This window comes from Chiroxiphia lanceolata, chromosome 3 (genome assembly GCF_009829145.1).
Source record: "Chiroxiphia lanceolata isolate bChiLan1 chromosome 3, bChiLan1.pri, whole genome shotgun sequence".
Classification (NCBI taxonomy): Eukaryota; Metazoa; Chordata; class Aves; order Passeriformes; family Pipridae; genus Chiroxiphia; species Chiroxiphia lanceolata.
The window spans coordinates 6,394,542-6,415,697 of record NC_045639.1 but is presented as its reverse complement, the minus strand read 5'-3'; the positions used below and the strand labels follow the sequence as shown (position 1 = coordinate 6,415,697).

Genomic DNA, 21,156 nt, shown 5'->3' with positions numbered 1-21,156 from the left:
GGGGTGTGGGGGGGTGGGGTGTGCTTTGACAGCCTCATACCCCGAACACTTCACCCCGGTTGACGGACACTAGAAGCTGAACTGAAGCACAGTACACCAGCAATTCAAATAAACCACATTTTGCCTCGGAAAACGAACGCGTTGAAAGGAGGAAAGGCACGTTTTGAGGGCATGTGCCCAACTTTCCGGCCTGGAACGCTCCCACAAGGTGACTCGGGGGCGGGAAGCCCTCAGGAGAGGGGCTGTTTACCGCCCGCCCGCCCTCGCTCCCCTCAGCCCCGGGGCTCCGCTCCTCACGGGTCCCACGGAGCTGGGGGGGAAAACCCCCAATTCCCGCACACCCGGGCTGCCGTGAGGCCGGCGGGGCGTGCACTTTTGGGGTGTTTCAGCCAGGAGACCCCAGGACAAGGGCGGAGAGCACTGACCACCCCCCCAGGCTTCCCCACCCCGTGCCCTCAGCCGCGGGAAGCGCTGCCGGACACCCCGCGGCGAGGCGGCGGTTCCGAGGGCGCCGGGACCGCCCCTCCTTCCCGGCTCAGCGTGGGGTTAAAGGCGGGAGAAGCGGGCCCGGCACCGGGAAGGGCGATAATACCTTTCTCCTCCCGCCAGAGCTTTTTCCGCTTGTTGCCGGAGTACATGGTGGTGTGGCTGGCGGCGGCTTTGAGCTGCAGGTTCCCCAGGCTCACGAGGGGGTGGAGGAGACGCCGCGCCAGAGCCAGAGCCGAGCGATACCGACGCCCCGCGCCGCCGCTGGTGCCGCCGCTCCCGCCGGGTCCGACTCCGGCTCCGCGCCCGCCGCACGGTGCCCGTCAGCCGGGTCACGCCTCGCTCTACCCCGACACCCCCGCAGCGCCCGCCCCGCTCCCCGCCGCCCGTTGGCTCCGGCACACGCCGCTCAGCAGCCGCCGCCGCCTCCTCCTCCCGCACCGGCCAGGAGGAGCCTGAGCGCGGCGGCGCCGGGTCCGGAGGATTTGGACGAGGGAGAAAGGGGGTGCTGTGGTGGTGGTGGAGAGGGGGGACACAGCGCGGTGGGTGCTTGGTGCGACAGCTCCGCGCGAACCTCCCTGTCCCCGCGGGGTGGGAGGGAGGGATGGAGGGAGCGGGCGGATAGCCCCGTCCCGCCCCGCCACCGCCCCTCGCCCGCCCCCTCCGCCCCTCTGCTTCCGGGTTGCGGCGGCTCCGGCCGTGCCCGGCACCGCGGGGCTGTTGCCGAGCGACGGCGGCGGCACCTGCAGGGACCCGGGACCTGGCGGGACCTGCCCCGCACGGCCCGACCCGCCCGCCCGCCAGCGCAGTCCCGAGGATCCCCCCGCGCCCCTGCGGCCCTGGAGCCTCCGGGACGCGGGGAACAGCAGCCCCGGCCGGTTCAAACGCAGGTTCTGGAGTCGCCGGGCTGAGGTTACCGGGAGCGGGCGGCTCCGCGGGTGTATCCAGAGACACAACTGTGTGTCCTGAGAAGGGCAGCGGAGCTGGTGAAGGGGCCGGAGAACAGTCCGATGAGGAGCGGCTGAGGGAGCTGGGGGTGTTTAATCCCCCTCAGGGGTGACCCTATTGCTCTCTACGACTCCTTGACTGGAGGATGTAGCCAGGTGGGGGTCGGTCTCGTCCCAGGCAACCAGCGACAGGACGAGAGGGCACAGTCTCAAGCTGTGCCACGGAAGGTTGAGGTTGGACATCGGGAAGAATTTCTTCACAGAAAGGGTGATTAGACATTGGAATGGGCTGCCCAGGGAGGTGGTGGACTCACAGTCCCTGAAAGTGTTTAAGGAAAGACGACTTGGCACTCAGAACTACAGTCTAATTGTCAAGGTGGTGTTCGGTCATAGGTTGGACTTGATGATTTCAGATGTCTTCCAACCTCATTAATTCTGTGAGTCACTGGGATCTCTGGGATCTCTACCCCTCCCACCAACCCCTGCTGCAGCAAAGGCCAAGGTCCACCCTGGGACCGAAGGTCAGGGAAGGCACCTCAGCCCCTGCGCCACCTGCCCTTCTCCTGACCGAGTCATTTATTCCTTCACACAAACTTCCATGGACTAAATAAATAAATATAAAAGTTTCCCTGCAGCTGCAGTGATCCTCTTGGCTTCAGTTGCATCCCTGTGGAGGGAAAGGCCCTTCCCTGTGCAGGTGAATGGATTCGGCCCTAGAGCACAGCAAGTATTTAACTTGGAGCAGGAGTGATGAGGGGTTGTGGTGACAAAGGACACCTCACAGCCCTCAGTGCCTCATGGGGCTCAGGATCCAACAGACCTTCACTGAGACAGAACAGTTCACGATGGGAGAGAGATATCTGGTTGAAGTCAATCACAGAGAGGGCACCTCTGTTCACATGGAAAATGGAATTTCAGCTAAATCATAAAGACAGTGTCTGGTGGGCAGCACCTGCTCAAGAACTAACTTTTCTCTGGTGATACTCTCTTTTGCTTCACCTGTATCAAAGAAAGGTGAGGCACAGTATAGCAACATTTTGACTTCTCATACTTTCTGCTAAACAAAGACATTAGCATCTCTGCTATTACCATAATTCCTTACTGTAAATCATTAGTCTTATCCCACTCATTGATGCAAGGAACGACTCAGTTAATCTTTTAACAAATAAGACTAAGAGTCCTCTTTACAAAGCATATTTAAACACTAGTATTAGATCATCCCCAAGGGGATGTTATTATCTTCCATCTTTACCCGATTTCTTCACTTTGTCCAAGTGATGTGCTTTGGTAGCCCAAGCACAGTTTTCTCATCTTGATAATAAAAATGAGAGAAGAGCCAACAGGTCAAAAACCAAAAATACATAGTTTAAATCATGCTTGCTTCCATGGTGTGGAACAAATATTTGAATGCATATCCTAGATCATTGCATATTTACCAAGCTACTGAATATTCTAGTGTCCTGTGGGATCTGTTCCACATTCTATAAATCAATGTTTATTGGACTAGAAGGGGAGAGAGAAAGAACTTAACTCTTCCTGTGGAGGCCATCTGCACATATTCTGCAGGTTCATTTGTAAAAGCAGCTACAAGAGCCATAATTTTGGAAAGTATCTAAAGAAAGTATGTACATATATAAAGGGGAAAAAAAATTACGAAGCCTGATGTTTACACCAGCATCAGAATGGAAGACAACATAAAAGGCAGGAATAAAACTTTATTCGACATAAACACAGAAATGTTCAAATGTTACAACTTCCAGCAAGAAAATTATTGATGCATTTTATATTTTTTTACCTCAGATGCTGGGGATACAATTGATCCCACTGAAGCAGTAAGAAATCATGGTACTGACTGATATGAGGGCGACCTGTCCTTCACTTCTTACACTTGATTCTGGAGGCCTGAAGCCAGAAAAAATGATCATCAGCATCACGTGTGGTGGGAAGATTTACCTAAAAAGCATCATTTCAGTACTTGGATGAAGAGCAATGAGGCTGCAAAAACTAGGAGATTATTTTCTGAGAAAGCTGTACATGTGGCAGGCTAAAGCAATGCTCAGAAGGGCTTAAAAATGTTCTGTTGAAACAATGAGCATGAAAATGGGACCAGCAGGAAGTTTGTGTTTGTCTAATGAGCTGGGTTTATTTAGCCCATCCAAGGACTACTGAGCACACTGGGGACATTGTACAGAGGAAGACAGGAGAACTGGGAAATGTCCAAAATTAGCATTTAAGAGATACATACCCTGGCAGAATACTAATAGTTGTAAAATGAACATTTAACATATGGATAAAGTAATGACTGGTTCAAGAGTTCCCATTAGAGATATAATAGGAAATGTAAATTAATATGAGAGCAAATACTACGCTATAGAAGTGAATAAATGTACCATAGGAGAGCTGGAGGCTTGATCCAAACTGCTGGATCATCCAACCAAACCAGCATTAAGGCAGCTACGTGGAGCATTTCCACAGCTATCAACCATCCTGACCAAAATAAAGGCAGTGGCACTACAGATCCTGCCCACAGCAGAGCAAAGCTGAGCAGATCCAAGGCCCTGGAGGAGGCACGTGGCGGCCACGGGGTGAGCAGCAGCTCCATGGGGATCAGCTGTGGTGTGGGATACGTGGACACCAGGAGAGAGGGAGGAGAGAGCCAGTCTGAGACACAGATCTTAAGGAAAGGATCAAAATGTCAATTGCTGGAGAAACGGAGAGGATGGGAATGGAAGTCAGTGGTTCCAGGTCTTAATTGTCTTAAAAACATTGGAAAAAATCTGTGCCAAATAGGAAAAGGCACTTGGAGGTGGCAAACTGGTGCCACCTTCACAACCACAACACGGTGCAGGGTCAGGGCCAGCATTTGTGGATGATAAACAGCAAAATAGAGCAATTTTGTGAGAAAAGCCTTGATATTTAACAAGAATAATATTTATATGAAAATGACAGCTCTTCTCATTATTTACAATGTAAAATAGTACTTTAGTTGTTATTTACACTGTTTATTCAGTTATTCCTTGAATACAGTGAAAGGGGTAAAGATGAAATTAAGATGTCTTAAAAGCATTTAAATATTTTGAATTTTCATATTATAAATATAAATTTTATTGATAATTTAAATGCAAACTTTAATTGCATTTTAATTTTAAATGCAAATCTATATTTAGATTATTTCCTCAATTTCTATCTCACTAAAAAAAAACCAAACCAACATTATGGACAGTTTTACATGTTAAGAGAAACTTCTTTCCTCGTGCATGTGATGGTATGTTTTTAAATGTATAATTTCTGTAACCATTAAACTAAATTTATTATTACACCAATAATTTAAAACGTGTTTAAAAATTATTTTTATTTATAAAAATGCATTTAAACTGTCATTATTCTCTCAAACCTTGCCCCTGTAGCAAACTGTGTGCTATGGACAGTCCTGTTGATTTTGATAAGCCCTGTGCCATGCACGTTTCCACTGCAGGAAATTCAAAAGCAAACCTACAGCCCCTGTACAGGAACCATGGAGTCTCTCCTCCTGTCCATTCCTATCACATGCTGAAACTGCTCCCAGTTCTTCTCCCAAGGCTTCCACGGTATCGTTGGTGAGATGTCACCTTTTATTAGCAGGCTCGCTCTTGGATACTCTAATGCACATTGAAAACACAAAATGCACATCATCCATCTTTCATGTGACAGCTGCATCCCACCTTCTGAACTTCCAAGCTCCTGGCACACCTGGGTCAAGGCTCTGCTAATAAAATGATGCCGAGTGACGGGGGGAGAGGGAGTCAACTGACTACAAGCATTTGATAAACTGTTACCTGCAATTTCTTGGGTTTGTTGCCTCAGGCAAACACACTAAAGAGGAAACAAGTCACTGCAAGCCCCCTTTGTCCAACTGGGTGAGTGGAGAGGAGGATGAAAGGCAATATACTCCTGTTACTTACAGCTTTATGATTTTAATCCATTTTGTCAGGGAAATACCTTTCGGTCCATCAAGTAATGTGATAAACTATTCAAACAAAGGGAAGAATTAATGTTTCTGTACCACTGCTGTGTTTGTTAATATGATTCTATGATTCTACTATTTCAGGAGTTATCAGATGCACAGTGCTTCAGTTTAACCACTAAGGTTATACTTGTATCTAGATACAATCATTTTTTTATAGTAAATAAATAATATATTAAACACAGAATACAATTATTCAAATTATCTGATGTATACATATTATTGACTCATGATAATTGAGACTTATTTTCTAATATTTTGATATAGACTTGTCTTATTTCGATTTGTTAGAGCATCGTAAACTTTTAGAAGAGAAATCTGTAGATCCTTTGAAGTCAGACCTATTTTAAGTCAACTATTTTGGAAAACACTGTTCCAGCATAGTGGTATCCTAATACAGTTCAGTCTGGTGATGTAAATGAGTGGAGCATTTTCCCAAAACTTAATTACAGTTCAGAAGTATTGGATGTTATTATGTACCTGGTGTGAGACTGATGCTTGTTTTAATTACTGCAGTGGTTACTGTGGTCAAAATGTTTGCAAAGGCAAAGGAGAAAGAGCTTTTCAGAGTTTCCAGAAGAACCCACAGACCTGAATTTTTATGTGCGGCAGAAGACACAGAAAAAAAGATAGGAATGTTCAACTTAGGCTCTTCTCTGGGATCAGCATCATATGGAAGATATAAAAATAGAAGCTAAAAAAACCAGCAGTTGATCCAGACTGAAACTGTCTTCTGCTCCTGGAACTATTCCTGGCTCAGAGAAGAAAAGAGGGAGAAAAGAGAAGTGTCCCACCTTGGAGACGACTCAATGGAGAAGGGAGTGGAATGCCACACTGGCTCCCTGGTCCCAGGTGCCAGGGAGTTTGCCACACCTCAGGTGTTTATAGGTGTGACAAACCCTTTCAGGCCTCTGCCAGTGGCTGCTGGAAACAGAATCCATCCCTTTTAGTCTCAGTCATTCTGTATGAGAATGAACCAAGATGTATTCCACAAAGCACTTGATAGAGAGGAAAACTTTCAAGTGGGAAATTACTTCTCAGTACGCCACTTGAAAATGTGGAATTCCTGCTCAGCTTACAGTGTCCTCGGCAAAAATTAGAGATTGAGAGCACAAACAGAATGAAACAGTCAAAGTGACCTCAATACAGAGGAACAGAGTTAAAAAAAAAAAAAAAAAAGAAAAAAGCAGGACTTAACCATGTGCTCAAGCTTGAAGTACATGAAAGTAACAGTGACATACTCAGTGACCGCTGGGAACTTGACCTCAGTGGGCTCTGCACAACCTTCTCAGCAGCAGCAGAGTCACATCATCAAGTGGCTTTGCAAGGACAGAAGATAATTAAATGTGATCACATCAAGCAGAGCAAAGCATAGTGTAGTAGCAAAAATGCAGTAGTAGTAAAAATATTTCCTAATTATAAAATTTCTTAAATGATTGCTTCTTTTCTTTCCAGGGAAACAAAAACCTGGCATTGGAAAGGTTCAGGCAGGCTGACCATAAAAAGAGGCAAACAGATGCATTTTCTTGTTTTGGTTCTTCCCTCATCCCTGCGCACATCTACATCTATGCTTGGATTTGTATTTTGAGACTACAAGGGGCAGAAGGCGAGAGATTTATTCCAACATGCTGTGCCAAATCCCCAGTACAGTGCTGAGCAACTGGGACTAGTCAGGCTGGGAATTAATTGGTTGCTAAAAACAATAAAAGATGGGAATACTTTTACAAGACATCTAACATGCTGACTGTATAAAATTAGGCTGGAATGACATTAATAAAGAAAGCTTTCAAGTGTCAAGAATGAAAGAAGGTCAGACATTCTGCACTGAGGAAATCTAGATCTCACCAGAGGGGACATCCACTGTCGTTACTCTGTTTTGTCTTCACAACAACTTTGTAGTCAGACAGGAAAAAAAAAAAGCCAAGAGATATGCTTGAGAGTTGAAAGACTGAGTAGAGAGAGTAGATAAATGGTGTAAGAATTGGAAAGACAAGTTGAATTTTTAGAATCACATACAGTGAAAGCTGGTACAAAACAGTTATTGATGAAAAGCGAGGCTATTTTGAATGTATACATTATACATCTTACTATTTTTGTTTGAACAGGTATCATGCATCACCAAAATCAGTGGAATTATACCACTACAAAACATATGTTTAGTTTATACATGACAAGAAATAACTGAATTAATTTTCCAAGCCTGCTTTTCCATCTCTCTCCTTTATTCAGTTATTTTGTTTGGTTTGGCTTTATGAAGGAATCCTGGACTCACCGTGGCTCGAGGGCCCACAGGAGATCCCTAGTCCAAAGCAGGTGCTGAACACCTCCAGGGATAGCTGATCCACAGCCTCACTAGGGAACCTGTCCCAGCCTCTACTGGATTTGCTGAAGTTTGTCACCACCCTTCTTACACTTTCATCTAGAATTAAGCTTTAAAGAAACAGTCCAAGGAATTTCAGTTCAATGCACCGATGTACCACAATTCCTAAAGCTGAACAAGAGTATCCCCGCACTCTGTACCTTCCTTGCACTACATTCCCCCTCTGCCTGTTGCCTTGGATCTCATGTTGGGATTCCACGGCTTTTAGGCAAAGAACTGTATCTTTATACTTGTTTGGAGTCCAACCCAAAAAAAGTCTGGGGTAGAGGGTGTCTCTTAACTTTGCTGAAGCAATGGCATGGTTATTTTTCAGGTGATTTTCCGGGTGATTTTACTTCACTCTTTTGTATTCTCTTGCATTTTATTTGCCTCACCTAACATTTCATGTTGTTTATTGCTCTTCTTTCCATTAGTAGCACTCTGTATTTTTATCCCCTGTAAATACAACACATGCTCCTGCTCCTTTTCTTGTAATGCTTCCAGCACTGCACAAATATATCTACATTTTCCTTATCTTTTTCTTTCATCTTAATGCAATACATGCTGTATCCACCTTACTACTTTCCTCTCAACTAAGTTGTTCTAAATTGTTTGGTGTGAGGAGAGAACAGTACTAGGACAGAAAGAACTGCTTTACCTTTGAACACCTGGGTATCATAACACTGTGTGTATTGTTTTCAGTTTAATTATGTTGTATCACTTGGCAAAAATTAGTTCAAAATTTGAGAGTTCAGGTTCTATAGGAGATAAAATTAAAAATAATTTTATGGTTTTATATATAATAATACTCAGCCTTTATCCTGGCAATTAAAATATCCTCTCCATCAATTGGAATTAATTGCTTTGTAAATGGTGTGTTACTGTAGCAATGACATAGTATATGATGCACAAAAAAAGCAGGAGTTTTACATCGCAATTCTTACAAGATGTTTTAATTCTGACTTTCATTTTTTTACAGTACTCATCACCATTAGCTTTAATGCTTTACCCCATTACAGTGTTTTTAGTTGCTAGTATGTTAATAGCTTTTCTTAATGTGCCCAAATCACAAAGAGTAAATCTTTGTGTAAATCTTTTTATTAGTCATCCATAATCCACAAGTAATTCTTGACCTGTAGGAACCAGGTTTGTTTTTATTCCCCCTCTCAAGGTGGCCAATAATTGTATTAGGAGCTCTATTCTGCTCACATTGAACTCCCTCCAAAATTCTTCTTAATTTGACTGAGAGTGAATTATTTATTGTGGATACAAAATGTCCTTTAAGACAGTGAATCCAAATCCATGTACAAGAAGTAGTACAGTTAAAGCTGATATATAGCAAAGTCTCCAAATCACCCATTCCATGGAAAATGAAGACTTTCTGCCTGCTCATGCATAGGGGTCTGAGGGATAACTGGCTGGCTAAAACACCACTTAATTTATGGTTATTCATGCAGATGTTACAGCTCTGTGCTATGTACTCTATGCTGCCTTTTGTTATAGGTTGGAAAATGAATTTGTTCTTTTTCCCTATAGCAATCCCTTCCTGGGAGCTCTTTCAAGAAGTGGGCTGTAGTGTAGCTCATTACAATTTAATCTCTTATATTTTAATAAGTATCCTACAGGGTTATTAAGGTGTTAGAATTATCTCTAAAAAAAAAAAAAAGAAAAGAATGACATCATTAGTTAGCAAATTAAGAACATTTGTCTCCCAAATACATTCTGTTTGAATAGAAACAAAACAATTTTATAAAAAATGAACCCTGTTACCAGTAACTTGTTTATTTTCAGAAGCAGAAAATATTTTTTTTGAAAACCATAGAGAAATAATGTTTCAAAACAAGTAAATGCATTTCAAAGCATAATTGTATAATTTATCAGGATGAAGGTTTAGTCCCTCCAATACAGTCACATACTGTGTTGCATTGCCATTATAAATGGAGCCATTACTTCTCCTAATAAATTTGAAAAATTGCCAGAAGTACCAATATTTTTTACTAAACACCCAAACTGCATGCACCCAGTTATTTAAAGGTAGCATGGACAGGCAGCATTCCCACACATTCACCGTTAAGGGAACTTTTAGAGCCAGATCACCGAGTGCCTACCCGGGAAGCAGCTTTCCAGAGGCTCTGGCAGGCTGTGGTGGGGTCTGGAGCAGCCCAAAGGGATGCTGTGGAGCCCAGCAGGAGAGGAGAACCTGGATAGATTGTCCACCGGGTGCAGCGGTGATGAGCAGTTCTGGTTTCTCCCAGGGGCTCCCTGCAGGGACACGTGGTTCTCGTTGAGACTCAGAGAGTCACCATTCCAACTGGACACTGAGGTGACACCTGGGCACACAGCAGACAGGAATAAGATCAGATGACGGTCTCTGAGACACCCACAGCTTTTATAAATGAGTAGAGTAGTGAGAGACAATTCAAACAAGTTTGGAGAGCAGCTTCCATGGGGAAGGTGCTGAAGAAAGAAGCCCCTGCACTCCAGCTGCCTGCCTTTGCAATTTGGCTGCCCAACCCTGGCCACCACAGATGTCAAGGCCATGAGTTCCCAAGAGACTTGTCACCAGAAGGCTGCAGGAGATGTCAGGTCTGCACCTCACAGAGCAGTGAAGTCCAGCCCCTGTGTCCTGTGCTCAGGGGGAGCAGGACTATCACTGGGATACATTGCCTGGCATTTGTCCCCAGGCCTCAGAAATTAATCTGATGAACAGCCACCACCTCACAGAAATTGTTCTCCCTCCCCCAACCAAACATCCTGCTACAGATGGACTTACTGGTAATTTTCTGAGCCACAAATGTCTCTTGTAATCTCCCTGGCAGCTGATCATCACTACAGAACCAGGCAGTGGAATACACTTGACCACAGAGGACCTGAAATGAGTAGAGCAAATGAGAGCTAATTTTTAAGTCCTGAGTCCTAAAATCTGTTTCTTACAGTAAGTGTTCTCTCAAGTGATGGCTAAAAATTGCAATTTTCAATAAACTTAAAATATAATATCATTACTGTGGTAAAATATGTCATTATTACTGGAAAAATTAAATAGCAAGAGGCTGTTGTTATATATAACAGCATATACTGCCTTGTACCTTCCTGCTGATAAGGCAGGAAACTGCAAAGTACTTCCAAGATTGATGAATCAGTCCAGGTTCCTAAACTAGGAGTGAGGTGGAAATGGAAATTCACCACATACAGCCAGAGTTGCCCCACAATATTTGAGTACAAGTACATTTTGCAAAGTGGTCATTAATTCTGGATCTGCTCATTTTTAGTATCCAAATCAATACCTCAGCATTGTGATTTGTGAAGATGGCACTTATTAAATGAGTTCCATTTCAAGTGCTAAGCTACAGCTGTGATGAATGTAAGAAGTGCTTATCAAATATTTGCTTCCAAATGCAATTATTTTAGCAGTAAATTTTTGAAATGTTATCTCACTTTATGCCCAAATCCAGTTGCATTCCAATGTTTTTATTGGAAATAAGCTATATCAAAGAAAGTCCTTATCTATGAGCAGCAATATCATAGGCTGCTCTCCACAAGCTTTTTATTGCTAATCTTTTTCTGCTGGAGACTTGTGTGTATTTTAGATGAACTTTTTTTTGTGCTGATGCTTTGCATGTGGAGCAATAAAAAGGTTTATCAATTTACAATCCATCTGAAACCAGTGAGCATTTATGAAATAGTTGACTTAGTTCTTTGGGCCTTGCTTCAGTTGCATTTGAAAACTGTTAACTTTTCTGGATGGGTAAATAGCACAGTAAGAAATGCTGTGTTCATCACGAAGGACTTCTGTGGTTTGTGCAATAGCAACAGCTTTCAGTGTACAAAATACGTATTCCAGTTTTTAAAAATGTTATCATTATAGACTGCCTCCGTAAAGGCAGCAAAAGAGTTTTATGATGATTTCTAGTTTTGACACTCGTCTTATTTGCTGATAATCTCCCACATTTAACATCACTCTAAGAATTAGGTAATGTGAGATTGTTACCAAAGAATATTATTTAATCATAACAGATATAAAACCACAAAACCCCCATCTAGAATACACCTTCTCAGTCCTTAATAATAAAATGCTCCTTCTGACAAGCTAATTGGACAATTTAGAGAGTTCCTTGTACAAGGAAATTCAGCTACTCAGACAAAAAAAAAAAAGAGACATAAATTAGTAGTTCATGTCATAGACTCAAGTCTGCAAAAGTTCAGTCTCTTCATGTTGCTCTAGTTCTACAAAATGGGGTAGAAACTGCCTCGGGGAAGAATCCAGGAGTAATGAGGTTAATTCAAGTGGAGCTGACAGCACAACTCCCTGTCAGGCCCCCTGCACTAAGCCATGTATTAGCAGGAAAAATACACCTTAAACAATCACCAGATCAGCTGTAATTTACCTGTAGGTTCTACTTCTGTTTTTCTGGTTAAACACAGAGCTCAAGACAGCATCAGAAGGTACACTCACAGTGTTTATGAGAAGTTAAAACACCAGATTAACATTGGAAGAAAAATATATGACCATATGTGCCTTAGCAGAGCTCTGCAGTAAGTTTGCACAGTTTTCCCCTTTCTGTAATAACAATAGAACTTAACTGCTTAACTTTAACATAATTTCTGTATGAAATATGGAAGAACAAGATGCATTTTAGCTCACCCTGGCCATTTGATGGCAATATACATGTCAGATCTACAGTGGAACGAGGATAATTAATTGTGACATTGCCAAAGGGACACAACACTTTTGCTGATAAATTCTTTACATCCTTCCAAAGGGTCACAGTCAGTATTTCAGCTTTAGGCTGGTTTATTGCCTAGAGCAAATATGATTTTAATAGACTTACATGAGCTATGGAAAAGCTGATCTGGAATAGTTACATGTTTCAAATGTGAAAAACGTTCCAGGGAAAATAGAGGAGCTGCTGTGCTTGAACTTCTTCATGCAAATAAAGTCCTACCTGAATACAAATGATGTGCATTTTTGAACAAGACTGCCAAGTTGAAAAAAAACAAAGCATATTAATATTATAATACCAAGGTGAGATAGTTTGATAGAAATCATTTAAAACATGGATTAAAGGGGTCAGCAGAATGCAAATCATGAATAGAAGGAGGAAATGAGAAACCAGAAAACAGAAATCCTAGTAGTAGTAATTTAGCAAAAAACCAATCTAAATTTAAATTCACTGCAAAAATAGTTCTAACTTAGAAACACTAGTGAATTTTATTTTTTTTTTCCTTTTAATTAATCCTCCACTGTCCTTCCAGCATAGATACAACAAGGCTGGTATCAAACTACCTTTGTTAGCACAGCTGACTTTGCCTGATGAACCAATTCTTGCCAAAATGTTCATTTGCTGATATAACTCTGCCAGCAGACTTTTTCATGAGTATTATCCAGCCTCATACAAGACCTGCCTCTGCCTTTCTTTCCATCCTTAATTGGCCATCACCCTCTCCACGCAGGTTCACATCCTGCTATCCAAATGAAGCACTGCAGTGATTCAGCAGGGAGAGCTACAGGTTTAAAACATTTGCATTTGACCTTTTTTTAAATTCCTAATGTAAGTAAACTGTATAAAACTGTCAAAACTGGTCTGATGTCAGAGTCTTGTTGGATTCTCCTGGTATGTTCCTGCATCTGAGCAGGATTAGAGAAGCCTGAAAAGGTTTTCAGTCCCAAAGGGCAGCTGCTGCAGACCAAAGTGCCTTTCATGATGGTCGAACACTGCAGTCACAAATGCCATTTCAGAAGGGATGTCAAGTTCCAGCTGAAAGTTACACCCTGAAAGAGAAAACTAAAATGGGAACTAGCTAAACACCAGAATCCAAATTCTGAAGAAATTATAATGGGGATGCTGCAATTTTATTTCTTCTAAGACTTTCCAGATTCTCCCTTTATAAAAAAAAGATGATTATAAGACTTTTCTTTGGGAAAAAAAGTACATCAAGGACAGCTCCAAACGGGAAGTAACAGTGAGAGGCACAAGATTTATGGATGTAGTCATGGACAGTATTTTGCTGGGTGGAGGGGGGTGGACATTGTGTATGTGTTTCATTGGAGTTTGTTTGTTTGCTTGTTTGTTTTAGAAGAAATATAGGGAAATCCAGAATTTAGGTTTCTTGGTTTAAGAAACAGCTTCAGCAAGATAAAAGGTTTTTTCCTATAGGCCAAATTCCAGCAGTAATAAAACAAGGCTGTAGCTATTTCCACTGGATCTGGATATATCCCCAGGCTCTCCAAGAGGCTATACTGACTTACAGGGAATGAAACCTGGCATGGCCTTTGAGATGTGGGTAAATTAGGTCAGGCTAATGTGAAATACAATCAAGTAAACACTCAGAAAAAAAAATATTTAAGTGATTGTGATGCCCATGGCACTAGGGCTGAATGAAACAATAATTTTTTGAGAATTTCAGTGAACTTTTATGTACTTTAATCAAGAATGTAAGACTGCTCCAAATATATAATGAATGATGTCACCAAAATGTGAGCAATGTTAGTATTGGACAGAACAATCATCCCTAAGGAAAACAGCTTTCCCACTATACCTGTCATGCTTGTAAGGACTAGTTAAGTCAATGACAATAGAGCAGATCCCAGTTATTCTGTCAGATATTACACTTAGAAATAGACTATCAGATTTGCTTACCTATTGAGACGTGCTTTGGTTCCAGGTTTGTTAATTCTAGAAACAATGCTGACTTGGATGAAATCATCAGGGTGCACATGTAAGCAAATGCATCAGTCTGGAAGAAGAGCAGGCACCTTCCATGAGAACAATTTAAGCAAAAATAAAATAAAAAAGAGGAGCACAGGTGCAAAATTATTAATAGTTACAAATGGAATATGTAATTTGTTTACTAAACAACCATTTCTCCTTTTAGTTTTTGTTTTCTGCAAAAGCCAACAAATATAAAATATCATTAAATATGACATTTCATTGGTAACACTGGAGTTCTGATATCTGTTATTAAATTCCTAGTACTAATAAAACAGAATGTTTAAAAATATATATATATCTAAAATACTTATTGAAGTGTCTTCTGCTAAACAGAGAATAGGCCATTGCTCCTGTTTATTGAAAGTCAACACACACATAGTGTACATTTTCTTAATGATCACACAGTTTGCAGCTACCAATTATAACCCGCTTTTCTTCCACCAAAGGAGCCCAGATTCCTTTAGCTCATACAATATGTGAACATATTCGTGCCTCTCAAAAGCAGATAAGCTGAATTCTTAGATCTTTTATTTATGGGATGTCAGTCTTAACAAATGTGGCAAATACAGCTCAGTAGCTCACAGCAGCATAACAAGACTGTTTGAGCCCTATGTATTAAGGATAAAAGAAGAGAATTTCAGTCATTGCTAATGTGAATGATGTAGGATATCTACAAATACACAGATGTGTGTATACTTCCAAAATAATAACAGTTTTGAAAGAAATGGTGCATTCTTTCTTTTCTTCTCATATCTAGGACACACTGAATGAATTTCAAAGATTAAGAATGGAAGACATCTCCTCACAGCAAGTTAAGAGCCCAGGCTGTAAGTACCTGCTTTGCCCACATGCTGTTCGCCCTGTGAGACAATGGCACTGCAAAGCCTTTCTAAAGCAGATGTGTCTCAAAAATTTAAAGCACAATCTTCAACAAAGTGTCCCTTCTGCTTTTACTTGTTACATCATGTCCACTCCAGATGTCCCTTGTATAATATTAGTGAACAGTTTAATGACATCAAAATGAGGATTGTCACCATGGAAATCGTGGTAAAAGGTCATTTCTGCCTCTCATTTCACACATCTGGTATAGAAGATTTTTCATGCACTTTATCAAAAGACTACAAGGTGCAAGTAAGTCCTGTGTACGGGTGGGAATATCTCTGCCTGCAGATCAAGGGTGGGGGACTGCATTGACTGCATTCCCTACTCTCATCTTCCTTAATATTGCCATAAAAGAGAACAATGGATCAGTCAGTAAATATAAGTGTTACACTAGGTGCTCATATGACCTGCCTTCCCAGTTCAGCATGTAAATCCCATACAGGGTTAATTTTGAATTCTTGCTCTGAAGTGCTTCCATATGGTAAAATGTTTGAGCATTTGCTTAAACTTTTAATTGACTGTGAGCCCAATTCATCATTGTTCGCTTCATTTGCGTTTGGGAGTAGATTATTATTTTTTGAAAACCTTTCTGTAAAACACAGATTATAGATTGTTTGATGATCCAAAGGCAGTGACTCAGTGGGGGGAAGTGAGTACATCCAAATGAAGAAAAAGTCACAGAGGAAAACCAGAAAGATTTCTTAAACTCTTAAATGTTTGGTGTATTTTAACTGTGAAATACACGGACTTTAGATCTATATTATGGTCAATAGTGATTTTTCAGTGCTGTAGAAGGTGTCAGAGGGATTTGTGAGGCAAAGAAATTTTCTAAACTAGTGCTTTTAGAGGACTGAACCATCTAGACAAAATATTTTTTACCACCTGCTCAGAAATAAATTAAATATCTATAATTACCAAAGTGTATATTAACCACTAGCTAATTCTAAGAAGCTAAGCCCAGTAACAAAGACATTTTGTTTCCTCAGGAAAACATTCTTTTAAGGACAGAAAAGGGCAAAACCAAAAGGCAGACATTTGGAACAATATAACAAGTTACTTCCATTTTCATATGGGCCATTCCATTCCTAAATGCAGTGTAAAGATATACCAAGGCCAGCAGAGTTTGATTTTCTTTGCTGGCAAGAATTAGTTTGAAAATAAGATTTCCAACATTTTGGAAAACTGAGGTCCAAAGCAACAATTGTGTTGTTTTGGGAATGGAATTTTACTTTTCTTAAACTCCTGGTTCTTCAAGTAACAAGTAACATCCGTAAAACTCGGCCTTGAAATCTCTGCTAGAGCCAAACTAATTTGCAATTAGCTAAATCTGAACTCATCTGTTACATTTAAACTGAGACCCATCGGGAGTCCAATTATTGGAAGATGTGAGGTGCAAAAAGATGGGTTTCTACAAGTAAATCAGCAGCAAAAGGAAGTCCGGGGAAAATGTGGGGCTGCTCCTGAGTGGGATGGGGACCTGATGACAGAGGACACAGAAAGGAGCAAAGTACTCGATGCCTTCACTTCAGGCTGACCTTCAGCAAAGAAAACTGCCACTCTCTTCTCAGGGGTATCCAGGCAGGACAAGAGCCATATTAAAACACAGGAAACTCCAGCTAAATGTAAGAAAACACCTATTTATGTGAAGGTGATCACTAGAACAGGTTGCCCAGAGAGGTTGTGGAGGCTCCATCCTTGGAAGTATTCCAAACCTGATGGGATGGGGTCCTGGGCAACCTGCTCTGGGAAACCTCCGCAGATCCCACCCAGCCTCATCCACCTGGCAAAGAAAGCCAATTGCTTCTACTACAAAAGACAAAAGCCAGAATCATGGTATTTTTCCCTTGGTGTGATCTAATCTATCCTGAAGTACCCATAAGAAATAAAAATCCCTTATCTAAATTAATGGCTGGATTTTTGCAAGTAGTGCATTGCCATTGGAATTCTTCTGATTATTTCCAGCTGATGTGTGATCGCAGATGGAATTTTGTTACTTCCATTGTGATTGATAATAATATTGAAAAATCTGGTTCTGTTCACTGTTATTTTCTGTTCACTGTTTACTACTACAGCTGTTTCACTGTTATTAAAGTGATTAAATAGGGAACAAAATGTCTGTTACCTACGATAGGTGCTGTAATTTATTTGGGTGATTCTGTTTGCCTGCAGAACAGCCTGCAAACCCCATCATACTCACCTTGCAAGTGATAATAAGGCATAACAAACAAAATCAGACATCTCAGTCATCTATTGATCCTGGAGGAAAGCAGAATACTGCCTTTCATTCTGCAGAATGGATGGTAACTTTCATAAGCAGCAGTGTTTTCTCAAAGTCTTAAAAATTGCTTTGTTTTTGGTTTTTTCTTAAACTTGCCCAATACATATTTTTTTCTAGTCTGAAAAAGAGATGACTAAAAAGATGTGCAAAATCATGAGTGGTGTAGAGAAGTTGGAAAGAGACCAAGTATTCATTGCTTCTTCCAAAACAAAACCTGTGGGGGATCAAATTAAGTTATTAGGAGCTATGCTGGAAACAAATGGAAGTTTTCATGTAGCAGAGAGGAAGGAGATTTAAGGAACTACTTGCTAAAAAGTATGGTGAGTACCACAAACTTACAGGAGCACTAGGGGACACTGAACAGCTTCACAGAAAATAAAATCAGAGGGTTATCAAATACTCAGGCACTATAAACTAGATCAAGAAGTCTCTGAGCTACTCAGCAGATGCAGGCCAGAAAGTATCCTGTGTACTTACCCCACGTGAAACCTTTCAGAAATATTCCCTCTTCCTTTGAGTCTCCTCTTAAGGACAGGCAGAAACCTGCTCCCAAGGTGAAGTGTCCTCCCTCAGCAATGCAGGAAGAAACAAATAATTACAGAAAACAGGAAACAAAAAAGGTGGAAGATCAAAAAGTAAAGAAGAAAAAAAAAAAAAACCAAACCCAAAATAAACCAGGAAGAAATCCAGACCACCCTTGACAGCACTTACTGATATCTTCCAATATACACGATCTGGTGAACACTGGACAGTGTCAAATGTCAAACACAGCATAAACCTCACACTAATTGTGATAATGAGATGTATCATTTTACAGTATTGTTGCAATAAGATAATGTCACTTTATGCAGTTATATGAATGTGATTACCCAAATGATAAATGCTATTAATTTGTATCACATCAATGTCTGACTATTACAAGTTAAATAGCTCTATAAAGATAAGATATATACTATCTATAAGATATTATATATAACAATATAACATCTATAAGGTATTATACGTGTCAAAGAGGTTATATATTGAAATAAAGCTTTTGAAAACCAGTGACATTCAATTTGAATGCAGTTTAGGTAAAAACAAGCACAGCAATACCTGAATAAAATACATACATACTTACTAGATTTTATAGGTACCAATACTTGACATAAGCATCTCCTTAAAGCAGTTGTAGGATTTAACATAACAAAACCAAAGGAAGAAATATGCAAGATAATGTTAAATTTTAATCCGTAAAAACACACACAAAAATAGGTGAAAACCTCATTTAGAACTTGAGGATGAAGGAAGGTAGACTGAGAATTTGAGAAGCAATTTGTACTTCTCTAGCAGCCATTCAGAACACAAAAATCTACTGAAGAATTCAAGAAATAACTTGTGGTGGCATTTCCTCACTCATTAGAGAAAAATAAGCATTCAGCATTACTCTCAATAAGAATATAAGACATGTGCATTGAAATAATGTAGTACCCAGGGCACCTTCCTACAAAGAGCTGCTGCCTGATGTACAGGACTCTGTTTAGAAACAAGGTCTCCCAAAACATGCATTTTGTACCCAGAAATCAGGCTTCAGAACAACACATTTCCCACCAGAGGAATTACCATCTTCAGGTAGAATGGAGGAAAATGTTTCTTTGGGTTTTTTTTCCTCTTCTGTCCAATCTTCAGGCAGAATTTCCTTTACACAAAACACAACCATCTTATAGTTCCACATGAAGTTTAAGTTGGAAATGCATAGGCACCAAAATAAACAATCCTCTCCACCTCAGACCCTTTCCTTACCCCATGCCAACCTTTCCTTGCACTGGCACAAGGGTTGATGCAAGTGGAGAAACTGCTCTGGGTTGCCAGTGACCTGACAGTGTTTTACTGGCCCTTCTTCTGGTGGCTTCCTTTAGGTTTCTGCAGCTTTCAGTGTAAATCCAGCTCTGGCTTTATGCAAAGGGCTTTAGGAGTCCTGTCTCTCACCAGAGGTTTCCTGTAAGCCCGAACTAGACATTTTTTCTCTACGAGTTAACTGCCAGGTCATCTTTTTTATTCCTTTAATGTTATTAACCCTGACCTGATGTTAATATTAATGTTACCAAGTAATAGTCACAGTAAGTTAAAACTACTGCTCTGGGAGCGTGGGAGGAGAAACAGAACTTGAGAGACTTCTGTTGCCAAAAAATTGTACTGTAGTTTGCTCACAGTGGGTGGAATAACAGCTCCTGGTGCTCAGGCCAGTGCTCTGCACTCTCTGTAACTGCTCTTAAAGGCCTTGGGAAACATTCACATTCCATTTAAACCCCTCAATTCTGATTTAGAGTCTCTCAATGCCAACAAAACAACAGCCATAGGAAATCTCAATGCAATGGGAATAGTAGCTCCTGATTTACTCCTCAGTGCTGATGGCCTTCTGCACACAATGGCACTGCAGCTGTGCTGCTCTGTGACATCTTGAGGGGAAAAGAAAGGATTTTATAAAAGCCAAGCTAAAAGCACTGTTTTAAATTTTATTTTTTGAAAGTGTATAAAGCTTTAATTAGCACAACTCAGCTGAAAAGCTTATAAATATTTGAATAGCAGTAAGATGTAGTTTACTTTTACATATTATCTTGGCATAAATTGGGGTCACGTGTAATTATCCAGACGACAGTATCCACTTTGAGATCATTTTAAGAGGATCACATTTCGTGATCAGTGTTGGGAATAACTAATATTAATGAGTGCCACTGAACCTTTAATGTACTTCCTTTTTATTCTTTGAAAGGATTACTTATGTTCAGAGCTTCATTCATATTGGAATAGGCTGTTCCATGTCACTTTTTGTGACAAGTACTAGAGTTCTGTTTTATTCTGTGGTTCCAAAGATAATTGGCAATGTTTAACTAAATATTAAATATGATTCCCCATGAAGGTTTTAAACCTGAATTTTGAGTGTATAAATGTGAGAGATGTTTTGACTATTTTACTTGAAATGTTCTTACACTACCACTGAAAACTATATTTAGCTGTTGAAGTCATAGGTTCATCTTTAAATGCTACCAAGGTCAAAATGTTTTTCTGGGGAAAAACATTAGCTATAACTCAGAAATAGAAAATAGTTTAACTTACCACAATGGAGTCTTTCTATTTTGATTAAGAGTCTTAAATATCAGATATAATTTAGAAGAATTTTACTCTGAGTAAAACTCTTTTGTGCACTAATTATATGGGTTACAGATCTTCCCTTAAAAATACTGCATTATTCCCAGTTGCTGTTTTCTGGTGATTCATACCAGATTCACTTCCCATTGCAACCCCCTATCATTTAATGCACTTTCAACTCAGAGCCAGCCAGGATTACCACTGGGAACTCCTCACTGGGGATCTCACTACAAAATCAGGTGCTCCAGATTCTATTCATTTCATTCATAACTATCAGTGGATGGGATCCTCCACCTTGTATGTCTGTTAACAGCTTCTCAGATGTTTCTCACTGTCGCATTTAGTACAGACTAATATTTAGT

At 40.8% G+C, this 21,156-nt stretch overlaps 1 protein-coding gene and 3 long non-coding RNA genes across 6 annotated transcripts in view; 1 reads left to right on the top strand and 3 right to left on the bottom strand.

Moving 5' to 3' along the window:
• The window catches only part of MACROD2 (mono-ADP ribosylhydrolase 2), an 848,490-nt gene extending 847,686 nt beyond the window's left edge, over nt 1-804 (bottom strand). Inside the window, exon 1 of one of the 3 annotated variants that reach the window (XM_032684589.1) lies at nt 593-804. In XM_032684589.1, the coding sequence (XP_032540480.1) occupies nt 593-638 (46 nt within the window). In that variant the 5' untranslated portion in view covers nt 639-804. The remainder of the gene's footprint in view (nt 1-592) is intronic. The other 2 variants (XM_032684588.1, XM_032684590.1) reach the window with 2 other exon arrangements.
• Nucleotides 805-1,273: 469 nt separating this feature from the next.
• Nucleotides 1,274-7,355, top strand: LOC116784959. The gene is made up of 2 exons (XR_004356318.1): nt 1,274-2,447; nt 3,234-7,355. It is a non-coding gene; the product is annotated as an uncharacterized LOC116784959 (long non-coding RNA).
• A 2,156-nt stretch (nt 7,356-9,511) lies between these two features.
• On the bottom strand, nt 9,512-12,917 carry LOC116784960. Its single transcript, XR_004356319.1, has 3 exons — nt 12,625-12,917; nt 10,569-10,665; nt 9,512-10,125 (listed from the first exon to the last, which is right to left on the bottom strand). It is a non-coding gene; the product is annotated as an uncharacterized LOC116784960 (long non-coding RNA).
• A 1,522-nt stretch (nt 12,918-14,439) lies between these two features.
• On the bottom strand, nt 14,440-18,278 carry LOC116783899. The gene is made up of 3 exons (XR_004355886.1): nt 18,143-18,278; nt 17,585-17,879; nt 14,440-14,549 (listed from the first exon to the last, which is right to left on the bottom strand). It is a non-coding gene; the product is annotated as an uncharacterized LOC116783899 (long non-coding RNA).
• Nucleotides 18,279-21,156: the final 2,878 nt, after the last annotated feature.